General features: G+C 39.0%; 1 protein-coding gene across 1 annotated transcript in view; it reads left to right on the top strand.

The window, feature by feature from the left end:
- PREX2 (phosphatidylinositol-3,4,5-trisphosphate dependent Rac exchange factor 2) overlaps positions 1–25100 on the top strand; it is a 290326-nt gene that overhangs the window by 148534 nt on the left and 116692 nt on the right. The window contains exons 16-23 of the mRNA XM_077808977.1: positions 2111–2253; positions 2382–2474; positions 6466–6614; positions 10208–10293; positions 14497–14633; positions 20464–20581; positions 21449–21633; positions 24498–24659. Of these exons, the coding sequence (XP_077665103.1) occupies positions 2111–2253; positions 2382–2474; positions 6466–6614; positions 10208–10293; positions 14497–14633; positions 20464–20581; positions 21449–21633; positions 24498–24659 (1073 nt within the window). The remainder of the gene's footprint in view (positions 1–2110; positions 2254–2381; positions 2475–6465; positions 6615–10207; positions 10294–14496; positions 14634–20463; positions 20582–21448; positions 21634–24497; positions 24660–25100) is intronic.

The raw sequence follows: 25100 nt of genomic DNA, 5'->3' as shown, positions 1-25100 counted from the left end.
CAGATCGGCTCCACTGACATGGCATATGTGAAATCTTGAGAAGTGCAGCTTCAACTAGCACTCCATGGAGTTATTGGGATACATCTTGTCCAGTAAGGGTTTCTGAACTGACTCCAGGAAGGTGGATGCTGTTTGGACCTGGGCAGCCCTTTGGAACATCATGGAGCTTCAATGCTTTCTGGAGTTCACTAATTTTTGTAGGCACTTCATTCCTTGGTTTTAAGATCAGATAGCTAGAGTCCTGCAAATCTGCAGATATCCGTGACTGTCTGCAGACCGTATTTGTGTATCACAGATCAGATGCAGATACAAATTTTGTTTCCGCACAGGGCTCTACAGATAGTCCATAGAAAAAGCTCCTCTGCAAACATACCCCCTTCACCTGGTCAAATGGCATTCAACCAGTTCAAGATGGCCTTCACCAATGCTTCAATCCTGATTCATCCCAGTCCAATGCGGATCTTTGTTGTTAAGACCGACACATCTAATGTTGCAATTGGGGCAATACTTTCCCAAAGATCTGGCTCCCAACAGCACCTGCTCCCTTGTGCCTATTATTCTCATAAACTCACACCAGCAGAACAAAATTATGAGATTTTAGATAAGAAGTTTCTATCAATCAAAGCCACCTTTGAGGAATGGTACCACCACCTCAAAGGTATATACAGATCATAAAAACTTGGAGTATCTCAGAAGGGTAAAGAGCTGAACCAAAGACAGCTTTGATGGGCCCTGTTCTTCACATGCTTTAATTTTACTATCACCCAGGAGCCCAGAACAAGGCAGCCAATTCCCTGTCCCAAAAAGGGGAATACCTCCCTGACCACAACTACTCCCACACTGAGTCACCACATATCCTCAGGCCCCATAATTTCCTGGATGCCACCATTCCCCAAACTTCCTGTCCTTAATCCATTCAGCTATGAAGGAGAAGCCCCTCCCCAGGGACCTTAAAACAGTAAGGAAGGAACAACACCCAGTGTGGGATTGTTTGCTTTACATCAAGGGCTGCTTATATATTCCACCAGGGTGCCCCCAAGTTCCCTCTGGGAGGTGCTGTAATAATGTCAGGATCAATGGGACTTGAACTCAGGGCTGGAGGGTTACTAAGCAACCAACATTCGCACAGTACTACCCAGCAGTGGGTCTAACTGGGCCACTTCCTGTGACCCTCAATCCACTGAGGTTCAATGCCATGGGACGTTCTGCCTCAAGGAATCTGGCTGACAGTGGTCTTAGTGATCCCTGATTGGCTCCTTGTCCCTATATAAGCCCCTCAGCTCGACTCTTGACCCTGTTTCTGGCTCTGACCCCTGGCTTCAGTTCTGGAATCCCAAGCTCCTGCCATTAGTCGTGCCTCCCTTGCCCAGGATGCTGACAAAGACATGATTCCTGCCCAGATGCATTCACAGTTTCCATTAGACAACACTAATGCAGAAAGACCAGACATGGCACAAGAGTTCAGTAAAGGGAGAATGTGGGAACTAATGTGAGAAGAAAGTAGGAAGGATTGCTATAAGAAGTGACATTCTAAAGAGCAATTAAAGAAGAGAAAAGAGGCATTTGGTGAATGAGAAAGAGGTGAGTATTGGAGGAGCATGACCAAGTGTGAAGCAGAGAGTAGGAGAGAGTGCCCCGGGGAAGAGGAAGACAAGAATATCAGGAGGGTGTCTAGAGTAAGAAGAGGAAAAATGGGGAATAAGAGGTATATGTAGGGTTTTGAAGTTGATGACAAGGAGGTTAAATTTGATGCCATCAGAGGAGACAAGAAGCCAATAAGAAGATTCAAGACATGGGTCTTCTGATTGAAACAATGGAAAAGATGATTTCCCCCACAGCGTTTTAGAGAAACTGGGAGAAATGGAAGAGGGGAGGCCTCAACTGCCGTTCAGCCATTATTTGTTTAAAATTTTTTTATTCATTTGAAAATACACAATTAGAAAGTGTAATTTATTATGAAAATTCAAACTCCTCTAGAGTAGAATTAACTCAAAAATTGCTTTGTAGCATTTAATCTATGGAAGCGCTTTACCAATATTTAACTGTTTTTAAAACATATGTTCGGGAATTCCTAATAAAAGGATTAATCTTTGAATTTTGTATCATACAGTCTTAGAAAAAAGTGAATTTAAAGATGAGCCACTTCTTTTTCGCTTTTTTGCGGATGAAGAAATGGAAGGATCAAATATGAAGCACAGGCTTATGAAACATGATTTAAAAGTAGTGGAAAATGTCATAGCCAAATCACTACTGGTAAGTAAACAAATTGAACGATAATGTGTTTTGGCAAGCAATAAATAGGATTCAGTAATGTTAAATAAACACCACACGTTATTGTTTAATGGAAAGGCAAATTGTGTAATTTTATTTTTATTTTTCAGATTAAATCTAATGAAGGCAGCTATGGTTTTGGTTTAGAAGACAAAAACAAAGTACCAATTATTAAATTAGTGGAGAAGGGGTCAAATGCTGAGGTAACATATATTAATATATAGTCTGATATTTTGCTCTGTTTTATGGTAATGTTCACAAATGTACACTTACATCTGTGTTTTGATATACAATTTTGAAAATTTAAGATAATGTAGTGTTTTAATTTGGCTGTTTTTTCGAGAAAAAAAGTGTTGTTTTTAATTGTATCATTTTTTGTTTATAATCGAGTTGTGACTTGCTATTGCTATCATTTTATTTTTACTTATGATTTCGAATATATGAACTTAGAGATACAATACATAAATTACAAATATATTTATTTTCATTTGCTACATAGAGTACAGTGGCATCTTTATTCATGAGTGGCAGAAGCACTGTTGAGAAGAAAATGTAATGAATGAAAATAAAACGTGTGTTACCCTTCAGACATAGATTTGATTTATTTCCCATAAATGTGGTGTGTGTCAAGGCTTTTATGGTTTTTATTTGTAATAATGTAAAATATAGAGTTTGAGATGTTGCATGAGTAAGTTAGAGGGCTTGTGTTTACGTTAGCATTGCTTCAGATAGACCTCGGTGGGGTATATACAGAATTCACATTGACATGAATGGGACTTACTGTACTTATACAGAGAAGTGTGACAGTAAAATATTCTATCTGAGTTTTTATTTTACAAAAGAGATTTTTAGAGATGGTTTTAAAGGCCTTTACATCTCACTGTGGGATAGGGATTAGTATAAAAGGAGTCTAGGGCTGTCAAGCGATTAAAAAAATTAATCGTGATTAATCACATGATTAATTGCACTGTTAAACAATAATAGAATACCCTTTATTTAAATATTTTTGGATGTTTTCTCATTTTCAAGTATATTGATTTCAATTAGAACACAGAATACAAAGTGTACAGTGCTCATTTTATATTTATTTTTTATTACAACCTAATACAAGTACTGTAGTGCAATCTCTTTATAATGAAAGTTGAACTTACTAATGTAGAATTATGTACAAAAAATAACTGCATTCAAAAATAAAACAATGTAAAACTTTAGAACCTACAAGTCCCCTCAGTCCTACTTCAGCCAATTGCTCAAACAAGTTTGGTTACAATTTGCAGGAGATAATGCTGCCCATGTCTTGTTTACAATGTCACCTGAAAGTGAGAATCACCGCCCTGCACTTTAAGCCAGGGGCCAGGAAAGGAGTTGTCTGGCTAGCCAGGAGAAGAGGGCAATACTTTCTGCCTTGTGGGAGGAGGGGAGATGTAAACTGCTGAAAAAGCAGTCAGCATGGTGGATGACTCACCACCTAGGAATGAGGGGTTTTAAAAGGTCAGCCTGGGCCTGGCCCCTCCCCCTCATTCACTCAGAACAGGCTGGGCAGCACCCACCCTTCCTCCCTATTTAGGTCACAAATATGCCAGGTGTTTAGCTATATTTGCTGTGGGCATTACGCTAGCCACCCCGTTAAGGAGGGCTGGGAAGGAATTTTTCCCTTAATGCCATATTGGCCAGGTGTGTGTTGGGGGGGGTTTCACCTTCCTCGCAGCAGGTTCAGGTGGGCTCTGTTCATGCATAGCATGATGGGCAGTAGGCCATATGTCGCAGCTCTTTATTTAAGTGTATAGCGGATGTTCAGTGCAGGTACTCCATAAATTAAGGCACAAAAGAACGGATAAATGGCTTGGAAAAGGAATTAAGGAGAGGTGCTTGGTAATTGAGCAAGCCAGAGGCAGTTGGGGACTCCTCTGATTGGTACAGCAGGGAGCCAACCCCCCCATCATTATAGTCCAACTTAACCCCTCCTACGAGGGGAGGTGGTTGGTAAGGTCCCAGCACAGAAATTGCTGGAGGGACCTGGATGAAAATGGGGGGGGGAGGGGGGGGCTGAAAAAAGCACCTCCCCACCCCAGTGAATTGTGGGTGTTTTCACCTGAACTGCACATTTTATTTGCTGGGTTAGTCCCAGACATCTAATAATAAAGTTGCAGCCTGATTAAACTCATATCTAATGTCTCCTGTCATTCTTTTGGCATAGCCAGACAACAGGCTTTCGCATGGCACTGTTGTAGCCGGCATCGCAAGATATTTACGTGCCAGATGCGCTAAAGATTCATATGTCCCTTCATGCTTCAGTCACCATTCCAGAAGACATGTGTCCATGCTGATGATGTGGTCTGCTTGATAATGATCCAAAGCAGAGCGAACCGATGCATGTTCATTTTCATGATCTGAATCAGATGCCACCAGCAGAAGGTTGATTTTCTTTTTTGTTGATTTGGGTTCTGTAGTTTCCGCATCAGAGTGTTGCTTTTTAAAGACATCTGAAAGCATTCTCCACACCAAGTCCCTTTCAGATTTTGGATGGCACTTCAGGTTCTTAAACCTTGGGTCGAGTGCTGTATCTATCCTTAGAAATTTCACATTGGTACCTTCTTTGTGTTTTGTCAAATCTGCTGTGAAAGTGTTCTTAAAATGAACATGTGCTGGGTCATCATTCAAGACTGCTGTTACATGAAATACATGGCAGAATGTGGGTAAAATAGAACAGGAGACATACAGTTCTTCCCCAGGGAGTTCAGTCACAAATTTAATTAACACATTTTTTTTTAACAGAGCATTATCAGCATGGAAGCATGTCCTCTAGAATGGTGGCCAAAGCATGAAGGGATATATGAATGTTTAGCATATCTGGCATGTAAATACCTTGCAGCGCCAGCTACAAAGGTGCCATGCAAATGCCTGTTTTCACTTTCAGTTGACATTGTAAATAAGAAGCAGTCAGCAATATCTCCCGTAAATGTAAACAAACTTGTTTGTCTTAGCAAGTGGCTGAACAAGAAGTAGGATTGAGTGGACTTGCAGGCTCTAGAGTTTTACATTGTTTTGTTTTTGAGTGCAGTTATGTAACAAATATAATCTATGTTTGGAAGTTACACTTTCACGATAAAGAGATTGCACTACAGTACTTGTATGAGGTGAATTGAAAAATACTATTTCTTTTGTTTATCGTTTTTACTGTGCAAATATTTGTAATAAAAATAATAATATAAGGTGACCACTGTACACTTTGTATTCTGTGTTGTAATAGAAATTAATATATTTGAAAATGTAGAAAAACATCCAAAATATTTAATACATTTCAGTTGGTATTCTATTGTTTAACAGTGTGATTAATCACAATTAATTTTTTTAATTGCAGTTAATTTTTTTGAGTTAATCGCATGAGTTAACTGCAATTAATCAACAGCCCTAAAGAAAACACAACAAATAAGAGGTATGGTGCAACCATAGGGTTATATCCAGCCTGAGTCCAGCTCTGTTATCTTTCCGTAATTCCGTTGTGTTTTGTCAACTGTCTAGTACAGCCCTGTTCCCAAATGGCAATAAGACTTGGAGGATGCCTTGAGCAGCTCAGTACATCCTGCAACATTCTAGCTGGAAGTAGTTTCTTCCCTAGTTGGCCAATAATTTAAAGGGTCTCTGACCTGATGTGTTGTATACCTCACTCAAAGGTGTGAAACTCAAAACTTTGGAGTTTATGGTTTGTTTTTGTAACTTATGAAATATTCACATACTTCTTAAAATATTCAGCTAGCATCTATATTTGAAAGTAAGTTTCAGTTTCTTTAGAGAACAACAGGAAGGGAAATTAGTTAATTGGTAACAATAATAGTTGGCCCAATAAGATCTGTCACATTATCTACATTATATTAATAATTAAGACTATTGATTTGTACTTCAGTAGTGTCCAAAGGGCCTAGTCAAGATCAGGGCCCTTTATGCTAGGTGCTTGTGAAACTTGGAGTTTACAAACCACTTTTTGCCAGGTATAGGTTAGAGCTGTTTTGTGCATGCTGTGTGGAGGAGACTAGAAAGATTGTCTATATCACTGACTCCTAATGGGTTTGTCTATAGGCTGACAAAATCAATACAATGGTGGTTATAAAAACCAAACCTAGAACAAAACAAAACAGCAAGAACAAAACAAAGCAAAATGCTCAAGTGTTGTTTCTTTTCCCCCCCCCCACCTAGATGGCAGGCCTGGAAGTTGGGAAGAAGATATTTGCCATTAATGGTGACCTAGTTTTTCTGAGACCCTTCAATGAAGTGGATTGCTTCCTGAAAGCATGCTTAAACAGCAGAAGGCCCCTCAGGGTACTCGTGAGCACAAAACCAAGGGAGTAAGTTGTGCTTCCTGTTTTGGGAATTTAAAAAAAAGATAACTCAAGTGAATTCTAGAAGGCAAATGTCTAGGTAGTAAACAGGAAAGACAGCATTGATTTAATGTTACTGCATTATTGGAATAAGGTGTACTATTGCTGAAAGGTTATTTAAATTGCTTAAATGGCCCATATACACTTATCTGAGCAAGCAAAAGTATTGTTCTTGAATAATAAAATGATTGATAAAATATCAACATGCCAGGCCCCACATCTAATCAATCTGCTTTAAGTTTATCTGTATAACATTTATCTGCCAACAACAGCAAAGGGAAAACATCAGTCACTTTTTACGTTCAAGTCTGTCATTTTAAATACACGTAGAATACAAATATAAATGAAGTTTCTCTGAATATATAGGCAATTTTGACCCACTTAGCTGACATTCTGTTTTTAACAAACTTCCTCTGTCTGGGGACTATGTCCTGACCTCACCAGGGTTAGACGCAATGATCTAAGCGGTGTTTTGCATTTCTGTTCTTGTTCTACAAATAAAGTACATAGGATTAAAAAGTAACCCCTCAAGATCTTTATTAACAGTTGGACTTTTCACAATATAATGTTTTTGACAATTCTTACGTGACTGGCGTTCCCTTAATGTAAAAGAAATATGGAGTGCCTGTTTACTGTGCAACTTCTTCAGTTCTTTTCATCTACGCCTAAGCCTTAAATACATGTGTTCAATAGAAACAGTGGAATGAAAGGCCTGATTTAACCGTTACTTACATCACATAGGTCCATTAAATTTAATGGAGTTACTCCTACTTTACACTAGCCTAAGAGAGCAGAGAGTCAGGCCCAAAATTACACTAAGGACTAGATTGTGACTTGGACTACATGGCTGCACAGAACAGGGGGAATCAGAATCACCCTCCCCCTTATACACATGCACAGGCTAACCGTGGTGTGGGTCTGCACTGGAAGAAAAGAGAATTGTCCTCCCATCCACATCTGTGAGCAGGAGGGGCATCTTGGCACTGGGATGTCGCAGCTAATAAAAACCCACACAAAATAAAAGGGGGAAAGCAAAGAAAGAATTGTGTCCTAGAGGAGTGGCTCTCTGAATGTACTCTTGGGATGATGCATTTTATATACTACCTTTTGTTGGGGCTGTGTCTGAAGGCACAATGTACCCCTATATCTTTGTAATTATGTATGTATGTATGTATGTATGTATTTAGGGTGTGTCTTAACCTTTAGTTTCTTCTCTTTTGTTTTTTGTTTTAAAAAATGTATTTATTGTTTCCCTTTCCTGGCACAGTCTGCAGGGTAAAGGCCTCTCTATTAAGAACCAAATTTAAAGTGCAATATACTATATACAGCAAATATAATAAACAGCTATTTCATTAAGTTTTCATCAGGCTTCTGTCCAATATTTAAGGGTTCATATATGAAAGCAGTTTCCTGCATTCCTGGATACCCTATCTCTAAGACAACTTTATCCAGTGACTAGTGAGGGAAGACTATAGGATTGATTACTGTTTGTCTTAGCATGTGTTATGAATGTTCTCAAGGATGAGTTGTGGGATGGTTAATTGCAAAATTTACCAGTCTCTGCTAAAACAGTGCTCTAGGGAGAGGCTTGATCCTGAATTCCTTATTCAGGAAAAAACTCCAGTTGAAGACAGTGGAACTACTTGTGAACAAAAGCTTCAGGATTGAGTCCCATATTGGTAAAAATAGAAAAATTTAACATTTACAGGCTGGTTGGTGCACTGGGTCAGCGCTTTGGCCTTCACCTGTGTAGACCTAAGTGAAAATGAATATGTCTCAGCTTTTGTCCACAACACAAAGCCAACTTAAACTAATGAGTACTACAAGACTTGGATCTTACATAGTTTCCCCCAGAGTATGTGTATGAAGTAGGGAGAGATGCTTATATAATGCATTTTGTGTGGAAATTTTACAAAGTGAGACCATTGAGTTTTCTCCAGCTTTAGTTAATATCCAACAGTCTTTAAAAATCTGTTTGTAAAATAAGTCAGTTTTTAGAGAGACGCCTGGGCTGCAAAAAGTTTTGGATTCAGGCTCTGCCTACAATTGTCTCCAAGTGCCAATCATATTTTCAGCTTCCCCTGCTATAAACAAGAAGTGAAGTAATGATGCTGGTTTATACTCAACAAAGTACTTTTTTTTTTTTTTTACAATATTATATGAATGTATTTTAAAATTACATTTATCTCTTTCCAATTCTCAAAATTATTATTATTGTTTATTACCATAGTGCCTAAGGGTACATCTACACAGCCCACAGCAGCAAACCTCCCAGCCCAGGTCGACTGATTCGGTCTTGTGGAGCTCTCACTAGTTGGGCTGGAGCTTGGCCTCTGAAGCCTAAGGAGAGTATATTTTTTCACTAGAATTTGCTGATTCGTCAAAATTGAAATGTTCTCCGGAAGCAGTTCTATTCTGACAAAGTTCCAGCAGAACCTTGCCAGGTTTCCCAGCTCCTTGGCAGCCTGTCTGATGGACTTTTGGGAAGCTGAGAACTTCGGACCTCTGGATTCCAGGCTCTCGGCTCCTCAGCAGCCTGGGCTCCCAAAGCATCTAGAGTCCACAGCTCCCTAGGAGCCCAGCAGTCACTGTATTCAGGAGTTGAGGATCTCAGGGCTACCAAGGTCTGTGGCTCTGTGGGAGTCCACCAGGTGGACTACCTGTGAGCTGGGGACTCCAGTGCCTGTACCTCTGCCCAGAATTTTGAAATTATTGGTTTTCATTCCAAATTGGAACAAAACCAATTTGAAATATTGAAATTTTCCATGAAATAGAATTACCTTTCTCATAACAGTTCAACTGTTTAGTCTTACAGTCTCATCATGCTATTATCTCTGGGCCAAGTTTCAATGTCCTTACTGAATAAGAGCATCATGATCAGTCCTCTATCTTTTTTGCTCCTATTTGTACTTCTGTGACTTTCTCTGTAATTCATAGAACTGGATGGAAATTTTCATTAAAATTCAGCTTTTTCTTAAAATTGGAATTTTGGGAGAAAAGTTTTCAATTTTTCTGAATTTTTCAAATATTGTCTATAGGAACTTCAAATGAAAAAGTTTACCCTGTAGTCCTTACTGACACATTTTTCATTTTTCGATAGCATTATAAGGTAAATACAGCAATAATGTAAAACAGAAATGTCTGAAAACCAGGCTCCTTCAAAGTGTTTCATATGGGGTCAAAAAATAGATGACCCCCAAATCGGTAGACACTTTTGAAAATGTAGGCCTTAATCTCTATTTTACTGAGTTCTCTTTTTAAAATGGAATAATATTCTCCTGCTTTCATGGGTATTGTGAAGGTAAAATCATTCTGTGTGTGAAATGCTTAGGTAGTCAGTGATGAGCACTATAGGACAGAATATAAATGAATAAATAGCTTTAGCCTAACCATCTTTCCTTTCCTTTAGCTCTTTGTATTTTTAAAAATTATGAGAAATAGCAGGGAGGAGTTTAAGCAGATTTTAACTACCTGTTATTTTTCCCACTGTGACCAATCTTTACTTTAAAGAACAAAATGTTAACATCTGATGTTTGATCTTAAATCTCTGTTGGTATTAGGACAGTGAAGATCCCTGACTCTGCAGAGGGGCTTGGATTCCAAATCCGGGGCTTTGGTCCATCGGTTGTCCATGCTGTTGGGAGAGGTAAGAAACAGGAGCTGAATGGGACCATGGTAATCATCTGTCTAACATCTTATTAGGCCTGGTCGAGGTCGATCACACTTACAATTATAATTTCAGTTTACGTATTCTTCCCTGTTGAGACAAACACCATTAACTCAAACTTCCTAATAAGATTTTTAATAGTTTTGAACCTTGAAAAATCTGCAGAATGTTATTTTGTTACAAGCATAACAGATGGTAAATAGGTAGTCATTGAAAATACTGTCTTATGAATAGGCTAGTATTGCTAAAATTTAGACTCTCTTTTTTGGTTTTTACAAATATTTAGATTAGTTCTTTAAGTAACACTTATATAGGTTTTAAGGTCAAATATCCTTTACAGATTCAGGAATAATTATGAAATGCAAAAATAATTGATTCAGAAAATGGCATTTGGAAGCAACGTTCTAAAGGCTACTTAGTTATTAAATTACATGTTTATGGTCTGACTCATCTGAAAACCCTCTTGAGAACATATGTGCAGTTTGGACAAATCCTTTCATACAGCTCTGGGCTCCAGTGACTTAGACCATTTTACTAACTACAGATGTTTGCTCTAAATAGTGTTTTATGTCCTTTCTGTGACATGATTGCCAAACATTTGCCAACTCTTTAACCCAATGTACTCTGGATTGCTGTTCTGACACTGATGAGGAGCAGAATTCTCAAATTCCCTATCTCTGACTATAGTAAACAATCTGTTGTGTATTGTGAAATGCAGAGCTCATTAAAACCATATTTTTAGCCTGTGCTGTGGCAATTTACCCTCCTGTAACTGAGAAACCTTAGGGTATGTCTACACTACGAAATTAGGTCGAATTTATAGAAGTTGTTTTTTTAGAAATCGGTTTTATATATTCGAGTGTGTGTCCCCACAGAAAATGCTCTAAGTGCATTAAGAGCATTAACTCAGCGGAGTGCTTCCACAGTACTGAGGCAAGCGTCGACTTCCGGAGTGTTGCACTGTGGGTAGCTATCCCACTGTTCCCGCAGTCTCCGCTGCCCATTGTAATTCTGGGTTGAGATCCCAATGCCTGATGGGGCTAAAACATTGCCGTGGGTGGTTCTGGGTACATGTCATCAGGCCCCCCTTCTCTCCCTCCCTCCAGGAAAGAAAGGGCAGACAATCATTTTGCGCCTTTTTTCCTGGGTTACCCGTGCAGACGCCATACCACGGCAAGCATGGAGCCCGCTCAGCTCACCGTCACCGTATGTCTCCTGGGTGCTGGCAGACGTGGTACTGCATTGCTACACAGCAGCAGCAACCCATTGCCTTATGGCAGCAGACAGTATAGTAGGACTGGTAGCCGTCATTGTCATGTCCGAGGTGCTCCTGGTCACCTCTGTGAGGTCGATCAGGAGCGCCTGGGCAGACATGGGCGCAGGGACTAAATTTGGAGTGACTTGATCAGGTCATTCTCTTTAGTCCTGCAGTCAGTCCTATTGAACCATCTTATAGTGAGCAGGCAGGCGATACGGATTGCTAGCAGTCCTCTTGTACCATCTTCTGCCGAGCAGCCGTGAGATGTGGATGGTATGCAGTCCTTCTGCACCATCTGCTGCCAGCCAAAGATGTAAAAGATAGATGGAGTGGATCAAAACAAGAAATAGACCAGATTTGTTTTGTACTCATTTGAAACCCCGCCTCCTCCCCGCCCCCCCATCTAGGGGACTCATTCCTCTAGGTCATACTGCAGTCACTCACAGAGAAGGTGCAGCGAGGTAAATCTAGCCATGTATCAATCAGAGGCCAGACCAACCTGCTTGTTCCAATAAGAACAATAACTGAGGTGTACCATTTCTGATTGGAACCCTCCGTGAAGTCCTGCCTGAAATACTCCTTGATATAAAGCCACCCCATTTGTTGATTTTAACTCCCTGTAAGCCAACCCTGTAAGCCATGTCATCAGTCGCCCCTCCCTCCATCAGAGCAACGGCAGACAATCGTGCATCTGAGTTGAGAGTGCTGTCCAGAGCAGTAACAATGGAGCACTCTGGGATAGCTCCCGGAGGCCAATACCGTCGAATTGTGTCCACAGTACCCCAAATTCGAGCCGGCAAGGCTGATTTAAGCGCTAATCCACTTGTCGGGGTGGAGTAAGGAAATGGATTTTAAGAGCCCTTTAAGTTGAAATAAAGGGCTTCATCATGTGGACGGGTGCAGGTTTACATCTATTTAACGCTGCTAAATTCGACCTAAAGTCCTAGTGTAGACCAGGGCTTAAACCAAGCAGTATGATTAAGTTTGGCAAAGCAACCAGTTGAAAGAACCAGTCAATTTTGGCCTGAGCTGTGGTTCCAGAAACCAGGTCTTCAAGACCAGAGAGTTGAATACTCACCAGTCTGTTAATTACTTCCACACCTGGGTCTCAGTTCAGCTGTCCATCCTTATTCATCAAAGCATTTAAGCAAATATTTTAGTTCCATTGATCTCGATGGCACATAAGCACATGCTTAAGTGAATTGCTGAACCAGGATTCACTTAAGCATATGCTTAAAAGTTTTCCTGAACTGGGACCATGGTTTTCTGGAGTCTGAATAACAATTCTGCAGTCTTGAAGGATATTATTTAATGGGATCTGTTTAAGCTTTGTCTCTAAATCCAGATATTTGTTGGAACCACATTAGCTGATTGTGGTGTGATTTCAAGACACTTAATTTAAAGTGCAGCTATAGTCTGTAAAAAGTGATTGTTAAAAATCATAGTATGGGATTCCAAATTTATTTTTTCAATGCATTCCTTATCGAATTCAGACAGTTTGCAAGTTAAAATATGATTCAACTGTGCAGGAGGGCCCCAAATATTTTGTATCAGCCTGGGGGCAACATGTTCATTCTTCATTGGCATCTTTTGTTGACAATCTCAACAGAGGAGAAAGGAATAGAATATGCCTGGAGACCAAACTAACTTCGAACTCCAAGAGCCAGTCCCTCCAGAATAGGTTTGAGGCATGCTGGCAAGATATTTTACACTGCCACTACCTTTGCCATACTTGTTCAGTGGATAGAGCACTTTTTCAAGGTTATCACTCTACTATGGAAACAAATCACTGAAATGTATATTTTATTTTTTATTCAAAGAGTATTCTTCATTTTTATTCACAATGATTAAAGTTAATAAAATTTCCTATTCCAATAACCGTTGACTGTTTTTTGGGTTTTTTTTTAAACTGGAAGCTAGGCATTTTCCATTACACATGAAATGGTAAAGAGATTAAAATAGAACTGAATACACAGAAATGCCCTTGGACTTGGATTTTTCACATACTGTTTGACAAGAAACTCCTCGTCTGCTTTAAGACTTATTTTGAATTACAGGGAGAGTTGTCAGAAAGCTTCTGATTTTTATTTATCAATAGGAAATTTGCTGTAATCAAAGAGCAAAGGTTTAGGACTCTGAATGGTTATAGTTATTTTCAAATTACAGATTTTTTTATCCTCTTTTACTACAAAAGTCAAATCTTCCCCAGCATTTTCAGCTAGGTGCCTGGGGAAATTTAGCAACAAACTGACCATGGCCTCAGTTGGTAGTGTTTAACAATTTTTCAGAATTTGTTTCACAATAGAATTTGACTACGAAATGAGGAATATTAAGGGGTTTTTAAAAAATAATTCTTACAGTAATTTAGTAATTACACACTAGAAGCTTAAAATTAAAATCTGTTTCCTTACTGAAATAACATTTCCTTAATTGCACGTGCACACTGGTTTGTTATTGTTGGGTTATACATCAGTACTGGGCTGTTGACAATATGTTATTTTTAGTGAAATAGTGCATTACATCATATTATTTTTATAAGCTATTAAGTATTACATGAACTTTGCAATCAGACACAACAAAACCAACAGAGGATATCTTGTTCTGCAGTATTTTATCAGGTGAAATTTATTCTAAGACAATTACAATTAAATTAATATAGCTGAGGTTTGTAGTAGCTCTCTTTGAACAGTTTTTCAGTAAAATGTTCTACAGGATTATGATATGGTCCCCACACTGGGGATCCTCTAGCATGGAACCCTGAATCTTTGCAGAGTCTCATTGACTTCAGAACTCTATTGTACTAGCAATAGTCATGCAAGAATCAATAGTAGCAGATACTGAGGCAGAATGAGGCACTTGGACTGTATGTTTAAAAGGGGATCTTTTAGCATGGAATTTGGCAACTTTCACAATTGTTTTTAAAGGGACTGTGGCAGCTGCAGCAGGTCTCCACCCTGGACAGTGCATAATTAAAGTGAATGGAATTAACGTCAGCAAAGAGACTCATGCAAGTGTTATTGCCCACGTCACAGCCTGCAGGAAATATAGGCGTCCAATGCAGGTAGACAAGTTTACTGCTTATGCCCTCATTGCTCTACCCATTGTTTTTTTTGTTTTTTTTTTTTTGTTCTTTACATCCAGTTGTGCGGGGTGGGGGGGAGGGAGGAATAAAGGGGAGGTGGCTAATTAAAATATAAAAACTGATGAGATTATTTAATATTTATTGCTGACACTCAAGGTCTCTTTAAGTTCTGCTTCAAAAAACTAAGCTTTTAACTAAATAGTTTTCTCATGTTATCTTTTTAAAGGATTATTTCCAGCAGTATTATAGCTCTGTGCAGAAAACACCATGAAATATATTCTCATCTGGATGGAGTGGAGTTTATACAGCTAGCTGTGTGCTCATGAGAACATAGCACAAACAGTTGATCTTTTTCCTGACTTTTATTAACACTTAGCACGTACAGAGCAGAGTGAATATATCCTGTCTATAAAAGTTTCTCTACACTTCCATTACAGTGCAGTGTTAGAAATAAATATTATTTCAAGGATTCTGAGTTTCGTTTTTTTATATGAGCAAATAAATTATTCTTGCTTTTAGTTTAGAAAGAAAATTGAATGTCCACAGTAATTGTCACGATAAAACAAAACAGCTGGATTCAGTAATGTAATCTTTCCACGTTCTTGGAAATTCTTCATAAACTGTGAACCAGTTAATTAACTTCACAATGTCTTTCAGTGAGTGTTAAAATCCAATTAAAACTAAATGTGAAATCCTCCTCTCAGACTACTGAACAGATATGAGATACGCAGCAGAAATAGGGGGTTGTTTCAACTGCATCATGCAAATACTGCTTCATGAACATGTTTCTTTGGATTTCTTTGTGCTCCAGTACAGAATTGAAGCAGTTACATAACATGTGCAGACCGAGTGCAACAGATCTCTGAATTCTGGTCAAAAGGGGTAGTTTTACTCCCAGGCACAGTAGCATGGATTCTTTTGCCCTAAACTGGCTAAATTAAACGGATAATAAGTACTTTATACCTGAGTGTTTCACGGATGTGGATTTGCTATGGAGATGGGTGGGCATCCAGAAAAGGAGAACTTAAAAATTGCTTGTATGCCTATCATTAGGTGAACAATTACTGCAACTGGATGTGAATTCCGTTAAAAGTTGTTTGGTATATCACAAAATATATATTCTTCTTCCCACATATAGCATTTCCTGGTGTTTAAAGAAAAACTCATCAGGCTCAGAGCAGCATGCTGAAATTTCCAAAGATAACACAAATCTCTACAGTCTGAGGGCTGTGATATTTTGGTTGTTGGGTTTATTGTTTGGGTGCTGAGTGGTTCTGGTGGCCTGTGATATATAGGAGGTCAGCCCAAATGATCAGGCAGTCCTTTTATATAGCACTCTTGGAAAACCTGGGTAAGAATAATATGTTTTGGAATAGTCTTTTGTGTTAACTTTAGTGATCTTTCTAGTGTCTGATGCATCACACTGCAGTATTAGTGATTTACCTGACTGGTAGTACTTCAGCACAGGAGCATCCATTATCATTTGTTTTAATTGTCAAATGCTTGCTGTTGGGGACCTTCCCAGTCCCACTGAACATCCTGCCTTGTGAGCCAATGGATGGTTTCAGAACTGTAGCCAGGTGTGGACAGAACATGGACAGAAAATATATCTTTCCTGTGCACCCTTTTCACATCCACTGGAGCTGGCATGTCTCTGACTACCTTGATCTTGTTGGGATCTGCTTTTGATCCCTCTGCTATGAGTAGATGTATATATATATATTCTCATGCTGTTTGAGTCACACTTTTTCTGGGTTCAGTTTTATGTTCTTGTCTCTGCGTTGCTGCAGAAACTTGTAGTTTTCTGTCATACTCTTGTTCAGCTTCTGTATCATTGCTCCCTTCACCTACAAAGAGGATATCATCTGCAATTATTTTCACCCCAGGCAACCTTTCCAGTGCTTGGGTGAGTCTTCTCTGGAACATCTCTGGGGCTGGACTCATGCCCATCAGCTTGCACGGCCATCTGCAGTGACCAAATGATGTTGCAAAGTTTGCCAGCATACAGGACTCTTTATCCAGCCTTATGTGTCAAAACTCATCCATCACATTAGAGACTACAAAGATTCTAGCTTTGGAAAGTTCTACCAAGATGTCATCAATTGTGGGAAGTGGATAGGGACATCTATTTAATGCCTTGTTCAGGGGTTTTAGGTCTATGCAGATAAGTAATTTTCCTGACTGCTTCTTTACCATTGCCATGCTTCTTACCCACCCTGTATTGGCCTTTACAGGTGCTATGATGTGCCTGCGCTGCATACTTTCATGCTCCTTGACTATTGGATTACAAAGTACCACTGGAATTTTCCTTCATGGTAAACTCAAAGGTTCCACTGTTGGGTCTATTTCCCATTGAAGCTTTCCTTTGAGGCACTCATTGCTTTTGAAAACATCCCTATATACTTTTAAAATTATCTGCATTGTCCATGGGATTTCCCTTTTTGCTCTTTGCACTCTAGCTGTAAAATTCTGATGCTGCACCTGATCCAACCTGTGGCTGGTATGTGTATTGCCCAAGAGGGGTTGATGGTGTTTATCATCATCCACCACCACAAATTTCTGCTGTATCATCTGTTATTTTTTGGGTTAGTGATTGAGGTCACTTTTTCCTATGGACAGCATTAAGCTTGCATTGTATGTTATTAGATTGTGTCTGCTCTCTGTGAATGGTATGTTTGATCATATTGCAGGAGGCCCCACTGTCCAGCTGAAATCGGACTATTAACACTCCTGCATTCATGGAGGTTGGCATTGTCCCTTGCTGCTTTCCTGTCCCAACAGCCTGAATGTAATATGCTTTCAGACTCAAGGAGATAATAATGACGTTATCAACACTGTCTGATGTGCCATCTCCCTTTTATAATATCTGATTGAATTTTTCTGGGACTGTTCTCTGCTCTTGTACACATTACTAAAACGATTCAACTTGCCACATTCCTTGCAATGTTGTCCTAGTGCGGAGCACTTCTCATTGACCTGCTCATGCTGTCTTCCACAATTAGTGCCCCTCATTATGTGTATGGAACCCTGGCTACTTGCTCTCCTGTGTTCTTGACTGCATGTAGTTGTGGGGTTTTTGTGCCTCCTAGGGCTCTCATTCTTTCACTTGAGGCTTCCGCTCCCTGTCTGTTTAATGTGAGACCACCTTTCTGGACTAGCCGCTCCTGCAGTATTTCTTGCAGGTGGTGATCCCAAGTGCCACAGACTGTCCTTTCCCAAATCAGGAAGTCTGTCAAGTCTTCAAAATTGCACGTAGTAGCCAGTGTGCGTAAGGCAGAAATATAGGGATCTAGCCATTCCCCTTTGGCTTGGTCTCCAGTGAAAAATCTGTGTTGTGTCACAGTTTTGTTCTGCTTTAGGGACGAATAGTTTCCCAGGGCTCCTAGGGCTGCTGTGAGGCTTGAGGCAGTGGTGTGCTTCCGAGGGGTGCAGATCTCTCTGCCTTGTTCCCCAGTAAGGTAAAATAACAGTTTTACTTTCCTACTGATGTTGTCCTCTTGCATGGCCAGATCTGTGTCCTGCTCAAACTCCTCCTTCCACTGGGTCCATCTCTGGTCTAAGTTTGGATATGCAAAATCCAGGGCTCTTGGGGGCTTCAAACTGAGTTACATGGCTCATGCTGCCACCTGCTGCACTGCAGAGAACTCACAGCTCAAATGCTGCCACCATGTTTCATTCACAAAAAGTGAAACCAAACGCAGGTTAAGTTGAACAAGTGGAACTTTAGTAAATCCTCTGCACTGCTCTGTCCATGTGGCTGAGTTGCTTCCTGCCTAACTCCACCCATTCCCTGTCTTCTTAGTGTCCCTTCAATAACAGCCCCATCCAAGGTATATGGCCCTCTGACTGCAGTTCCACTGATCATAATACAACATCTATTAGTTTCTTTGTTGGTGACACTAAATGTGACTTGACAGAAGATCCTGTAGAGTTTGTGCATGAGCTTTAGCTTACATTCATTATATAGCACTCTTGGAAAACCTTTTTAAGAATAGTATATTGTGGAATAGTCTTTTATGTTAACTTTTGTGATCCTGCACTTTCAGCAAAAATAAATAGAAATAAGTTTCAGATAATGTTACTCCTTGTGATAGGCTGTCTAACGTCAGGTTAGGAATAATAAGGAACCTGTTCTGTGTCAGCCAGAATAAGGCACCCTTTGAACCAACAACAGGTACTTAAATCTCAATTTAGATATGGTATAGATACTGACTGAATGCTGCCCATGTGTCTGAGCAGAGGAGACTTGTAAAATACTCTGTAGTTAAATCAGCAACATCTGGATCAGCCTGGGAAGCAGAATGGATTCAAAATTATTTCCTGTGGCCTGCTTGTGCACAACAAACTGCAAACAATCAAGAGAGCTCCTTGGGAAGATTTTGTCCAAAAGTTAAAACACAAAACGTTAAGCACTGACTTTTCCACTCCCCCCACCCCCCCGCCCCATTCCTGTTGCTTTCCTCCAGTCTCTTCCTCCTCTATCTTTTTTTTTATCCCCACCCTAACATGCTATGTCTGTGTAATATTGTCTGATTTTGTACTGTTCGGTCTTGCAGCTTTGACAAGTTGTAAATTTGTGTAATTGAATAATTTTATTGGCTATCCTGTGAAATGTGCAGTATTTGGTAACATAAACAGCTGTATGTTGTTTACCTTTTTGTATTTTTTATTATTTCTTTATGGAAATTAATTAAAAAATCACAAAATCTTAAGCGAAATATAAATAGTTCAGAGTAAAAGGTAAAGAAGATTCAAATGTGGATTTATCTAGAGAGAAAATATGTCTTAATCCTTCAGGATATTATACTAACCATTACTTTGCAGATGATTATAAAGGTAATGAATGTATATTGCACCTTAACCAAGCACAACCTGGTTTAACAGTTTGTTTAGAAGACATACTGAAGATTAACTATTGGCATCCTTGCTTAACTTTCATTTCATCCCACAATTTTCTCTTTACAGGCTGTGATTTCAGTTCAGTCACAATGCAGGATTATTTTTGTCATTTATTCTGCTATGGTAATTGGAGGGTGAGAGATTGATAGGTACATTGCATGTCAGCTATGGGGATGAGAAGGATGTTCAGCCTATTCCATATTTGATTAGCATCATACATTATTAAATACATTGAAATATTAATTTGAGCCCAAAGTATCTGATTATGCAGCCCCGCACTGCTGGATACAAGTGAGATCAAGTTTTGTGCAACACTTCTGAGGAAAAAACATATGGTCTGCATAGAATAGAGGCAATTCTATACTGAGTATAGGCATGAGGATTCCTACAGACACCTCCAGTGAAGTTCTGCAGGTGCACATAATGGAGAGTGGGAGTGGGTTTAGAGGCAAGCGGACGTGTTCTGTCCCCATGGCTGGTGTTCGACAATCAATGCAAGCTCCAGTAGGCGTGCAGCAGATTTAGCGAGATAGAAGCTGGTTCTGTTGTTTTTATAGTTTCCTGTTATAATAAGGCTTTCAGTGTATTCAAACAACTTTTTTAGGTATGCATTAAGGACATTTTTATTGAGAAACAAAACAAAGTGTAGCCATATTGCATACACTGTTTAAAAAAATGAACTGATGAAATTTCTGTTATCAGTACAGTATGTTTCCCTACAACTGGTTTTAGATAAAAATCAGTCTCACTCCCCTGTTATTTCCAATGTTATTGTTTGTTTTCAAAATGAAGTGCAGATAGTAATTGATAAACATCCTGTTGCGGTAAGGAATTGAAATAACTATTTCCTGTTTGAAAGCAGTGAAATGAGAAAGCTTTGATTATACATGCAATTTTTTTTCTTTTATAGCAAGATTCCATACAGTGGGTATATAACAGTATAGAGAGTGCACAGGAAGACCTTCAGAAAGTGAACTCCAAATCCCCTGGAGATGAGGGAGGAGATGTCTTTGACTGCAAAGTGGAAGGTGTGATCTTTATTTTTTGCATGTCATCCTTTAGAATTTCTTTCTGTTAGCAAGGAACATAGACATTTCTCCTTCCCACTAGGGAAACTAAAAGGAGACTGCGGGTTTTAATTTACATAAGGATTTGTATGCAATTGCATATCTGACATAGAGGAGAGTTAAAAATACCATCACCCTATAATACTGTATGAACTATCTGAACAGTTCCTTGGATCCATGAGAAATTTTGTAGTATGGCATTTTCATTAAAATCTCATTCATTTGCATTCATAGGACATCTTATCCTATAAATTATCTGGATAACATTCACAAATAATAACAAAATAATTTAAGGCTAATTAAAATTAATTCAAAGTTCTGTTGGATCACAAATAATGAGTCACATATCCTTCAAGATACTTTTCAGGCAAAAGTTATGAGTCTACAAGGATGATTAAGAAAATGGTTAATAGCTTACTTTCAATTAATTTCTCGGGGCAAATGCTGCCCTCAGAGTTGTATGTGTGTCTCTGGGGCAAGAATTCAGTCACTAGTGTTAGAATTCTACAATTTAACAAGTGTTTCCAACTTTCCATTCCTTTGTAAGAAAAGCGAAATGTCTCCCTTTACAACCAATGGGTTGTGTCATAGGACAATTCCAACAGGCTTTCTCACACTTCATCTAACTCAAGCTTTAGTCAGCCCCAGACCTGAGTTTGTCTGAGTTTGAGTCACCTAGTTGGCAGCTGGGATTTCTTGATGTTCATTTCAATAGAAATTATCTAAAGATTGCTACTTCCATAGGGTCTGCAGTGATTGTTCTTTTATTTTGATTTAGGTCTGAAGCAGCCAAAACAAAACTAACTATATTAATGTTCTTTGCTGTAGAAGTAATTGACAAGTTTAACACAATGGCAATAATTGATGGGAGGAAGGACCATGTGAGTCTGACTATTGATAATGTTCATCTGGAATATGGAGTGGTTTATGAGTATGACAGTACTGCTGGAATAAAATGCCATGTGGTGGAGAAAATGATTGAACCAAAGGGCTTTTTCAGCTTGACTGCAAAGGTATGAGGCCTATGTAGAAAAATTACATTTTTATGTGTATTAATTTTATATTATACTTAATTCCACTGAAGCCACATCTATCTGTTATTGATTGATAGGGTTATAAATGTTTTATTTCAAGTCTAATATTTGCAGGTCACCTTTGTCCCGCTGACATTTTAAATCATGACTATGTGCTCAGTAAGCAAAATAAGTTATGTTGTGGTCATAAATTGAACATCTAAACTCAACAAATGCCAAAGAATTCCTTTTTGCTATTAAAAAAACTTCAAAGAAGTTCAGAGACTTATTGTAATTAAACCTCAAAACTTTTTGAAGGGTCCGGATATGAATTGTCACATAAAAATATTCAAGACCCCATTTTCAAATGGTCTGTAACCTGACTTCCAAAACTGCAGGTACAACTTTCTGAACTTAAGTTTCTGTGCATACACAAAAGTAGCAAGGTGCCTAGCTATTTTTTTTGCATATTATCTCCCTCCGAATAGACACAGAAAAATGCATCTGCAAAAACACAGATTAGGAAAATGTTGCACAAAAATTTTGAGGCTACTTTGGAAATTTTCACCTGAATACTTCCAAAGCCGCAAAAATGGGACTTCTTATTAATAACATGGGAAAGATGGCTTAATTAGAGCTGTTGCATTTTACATCTAACTATTAATTCATGTACGAATACAGTTTTTATTAATTCCTGTTTTATCACTTACACAGTTACAGGCAAGGATAAATAAAAATTAAAGGCAAAACTTTGTGGAGTGAATTCAATTTCAGGTTATCTTTTCATTGATTAAATCATTGAACCACAGGGATGTTATTACTTGCTCTAATAATACAGTATGTAGAAGTGTTTGTAATTTAAATATTTTTTACTAATCTTGTATTTTTAGGATTAATTTTTCCACTGCCATACTCTGAATATTTGTAAGAAAAATAGAGTTTTCAGAACGCTGACTTTTGGCCTCAATTAGTACAACTACTTTATACTGAGTCAAGCCAGTTCAGGAATTGGTTGCAGATCTTCAAGGAACACCTAGGTGCTGCAGAAAGTGGGGCTGGTTAATCATTGTGTCTATCTTCCCTCTAAAGATACATCTACAATTAAGATGGGATGTAGACTACAGACACTGCCTGCCCAGCTAGCACAGATCTAAATACCAGTGTAGACAGTGAGGCATGGCTTAGACGGGTAGAGTACCCTGCATACCTGAACCCTAGGGTGTATACCCTACGGCAGTGCTTCTCAAGCTATCTGATGTGAGGGACCGGCAATTTTTTTTTCCAGTGTGTGCACAGACTGGCAGCCGATGGCTTGCGGACCGGCAGCGGTCCGCGGACCACCACTTTGAGTAGCACTGCCCTACGGGACTCTGTATATGCTCAAGCAGTGCATGCCACATCTTAGCTGATATTTTTAGCAGTGTATTGTCCTGCTGCCTCCCCCTGGTGGAACCTTTCCCTATTGCCTCCCTGCTGCTGGAGCCTTTCACTGCCACTTGTAGCTTCATGCCACAGTGAAAAATGTGGCACGTAGTTACATATGTTGTGCCTGTACTCTACATGCCTCCATAAGTGTAGACATAGTCTAAGTCAGTACTGACCACTGTCTCATTACGGTATCGGGAATCACTGTGCTACAGCAAAAACTGGGCTTGATTCTTAACTGGATTGCACTGTGTATAATTGTTTACACTTGTGCAAAGTGGGTGTATAACACTACAAACTCAGAATGGTAGCATTTTACTTCTGCTTTACACTGATGCACCAAGTGTAGGTTAATCAAGAATCAGACCCCCTAATGTCTTTCATGTGGGATGTTAAACAGAGATTATGGTAATTAAAAATGTCATGGCTCTTGATTCAAGTCCAACTTGAAATTTCAGAAAGTGGTTTCACATTCTACTAAAGTAAATTTCTCTGCACTTGCAGTTGGATATAATACTTTTCTTCATTTTCTTCCTTGTGTTGCTTTGCAGTGTTAAATAGTTGTATATTCCTTGTCAAAGGCAGCTATGTTTCAGTAGGGTGGGGAAGGGGCCCTTCTGCATTGCTTTCCTACACTGAGGAGGGATGAGGCTTAATTAGTGAAAGTTTGTAAAGCAGGTCAAGGTTCTCAAATGACAGATACTATAGTAGTGCAGAGTTTTACCATTATTAAATATATAATGAAAATGTGATCCAAATGTGATCCAAAGATCTGCAGAAGATTTGGTACTGTGTCTAAATAAACTTCATTATAGCAATAGAAGAAGCAAAATATTCTGAAGAAAAGTTTTGCATTATTAATTAGATCTGAGGAAACTGAAGCTTTTAATTATGGCCAAAGCAACTGGGAATCTTTAATTAATTTACTGACTGAGTACAGTAAAAGAGTTGTATCTTAATGAATATGATAATTATCGGCTCATCTCATCTATTTTGAACAAATAGTAAAAATGACTGAGCTGAGTTCTCATGTATGCTGATTTAGTGAGTCAGTGTCACATAATCTGTCAACAGGTTAGTTTTATTATAAATCTTGTAGCTGATAAATAATTGAAATGAATGCTTGCTAGCAGAAAATGTATTTCAAGAGAGACATAATGGTTACATTAAGAGTGATAGAACAAGTCCATAACCACATGTGGTCATGAAACAACTGTATGTAACATGTATAGTTGGAGTTGCTACTACTAAGACAAGGAGTTACTAAAAGGAACCCTTTTCTCCCCAAGCATCTTCCTTTCTAGTTACGCAGCGTACCTAAAATGTTAAGGGACAATTGATTTTCAGGTTTTTTTGCTTGTAAATATCAGGACTGATAAGTAATGTTCATTTTAGTCATCTGACTTCATAATGTACTGCCATTGTCTTTATTACTACAGATTCTCGAAGCACTGGCTAAAAGTGATGAGCATTTTGTGCAAAACTGCAACAGCCTGAATTCTTTAAATGAAGTAATCCCCACTGACCTCCAAAGTAGATTCAGTGTAATTTGCAGTGAGAAAATTGAGCATATCTACCGAAGAATCTCTAGTTATAAAAAGGTATGGATCAGAAAATGTCTTGAAAATCTGCTATTTCCTTGTTGTGAAAGAACCAACAAAAAGTAATGAATTTGAATGTCTATTAAACATTTTGGTTGCAATGACAAAACTGGTGATTAAATTTGACCCACCCAGATGCCTGAGTATCTAAACTGAGTAATTGCATAATTTTATTGTGATGGGGTATATAAACTGATGAGGAAGGTGCCAGAAAGTGCTAGTTCCACCCGTCTGCTTTTGTCAATCATGCATAATAGGTAGGAGGCCTTTAAAATGCAGGAAACTGCAGTCAGTTGGGGTGGAAGGAGCAGGACTGCTCTAGGTAGCAGACTGCTGTAGTGAGTCCTGGAGCCACCAGGGGAATACCCATCTGAGAGATCTTCACCCCCACCCTACCAGGGAGTGCAGTGAGCGCCCAGAGAGAGACTAAAGAAGTCTTGC

The sequence above is a fragment of the Eretmochelys imbricata genome, chromosome 2 (genome assembly GCF_965152235.1).
Source record: "Eretmochelys imbricata isolate rEreImb1 chromosome 2, rEreImb1.hap1, whole genome shotgun sequence".
In the NCBI taxonomy this organism is placed as follows: domain Eukaryota; kingdom Metazoa; phylum Chordata; order Testudines; family Cheloniidae; genus Eretmochelys; species Eretmochelys imbricata.
The sequence above is the reverse complement of the archived record's forward strand: the minus strand, read 5'-3'. Positions and strand labels throughout refer to the sequence as shown.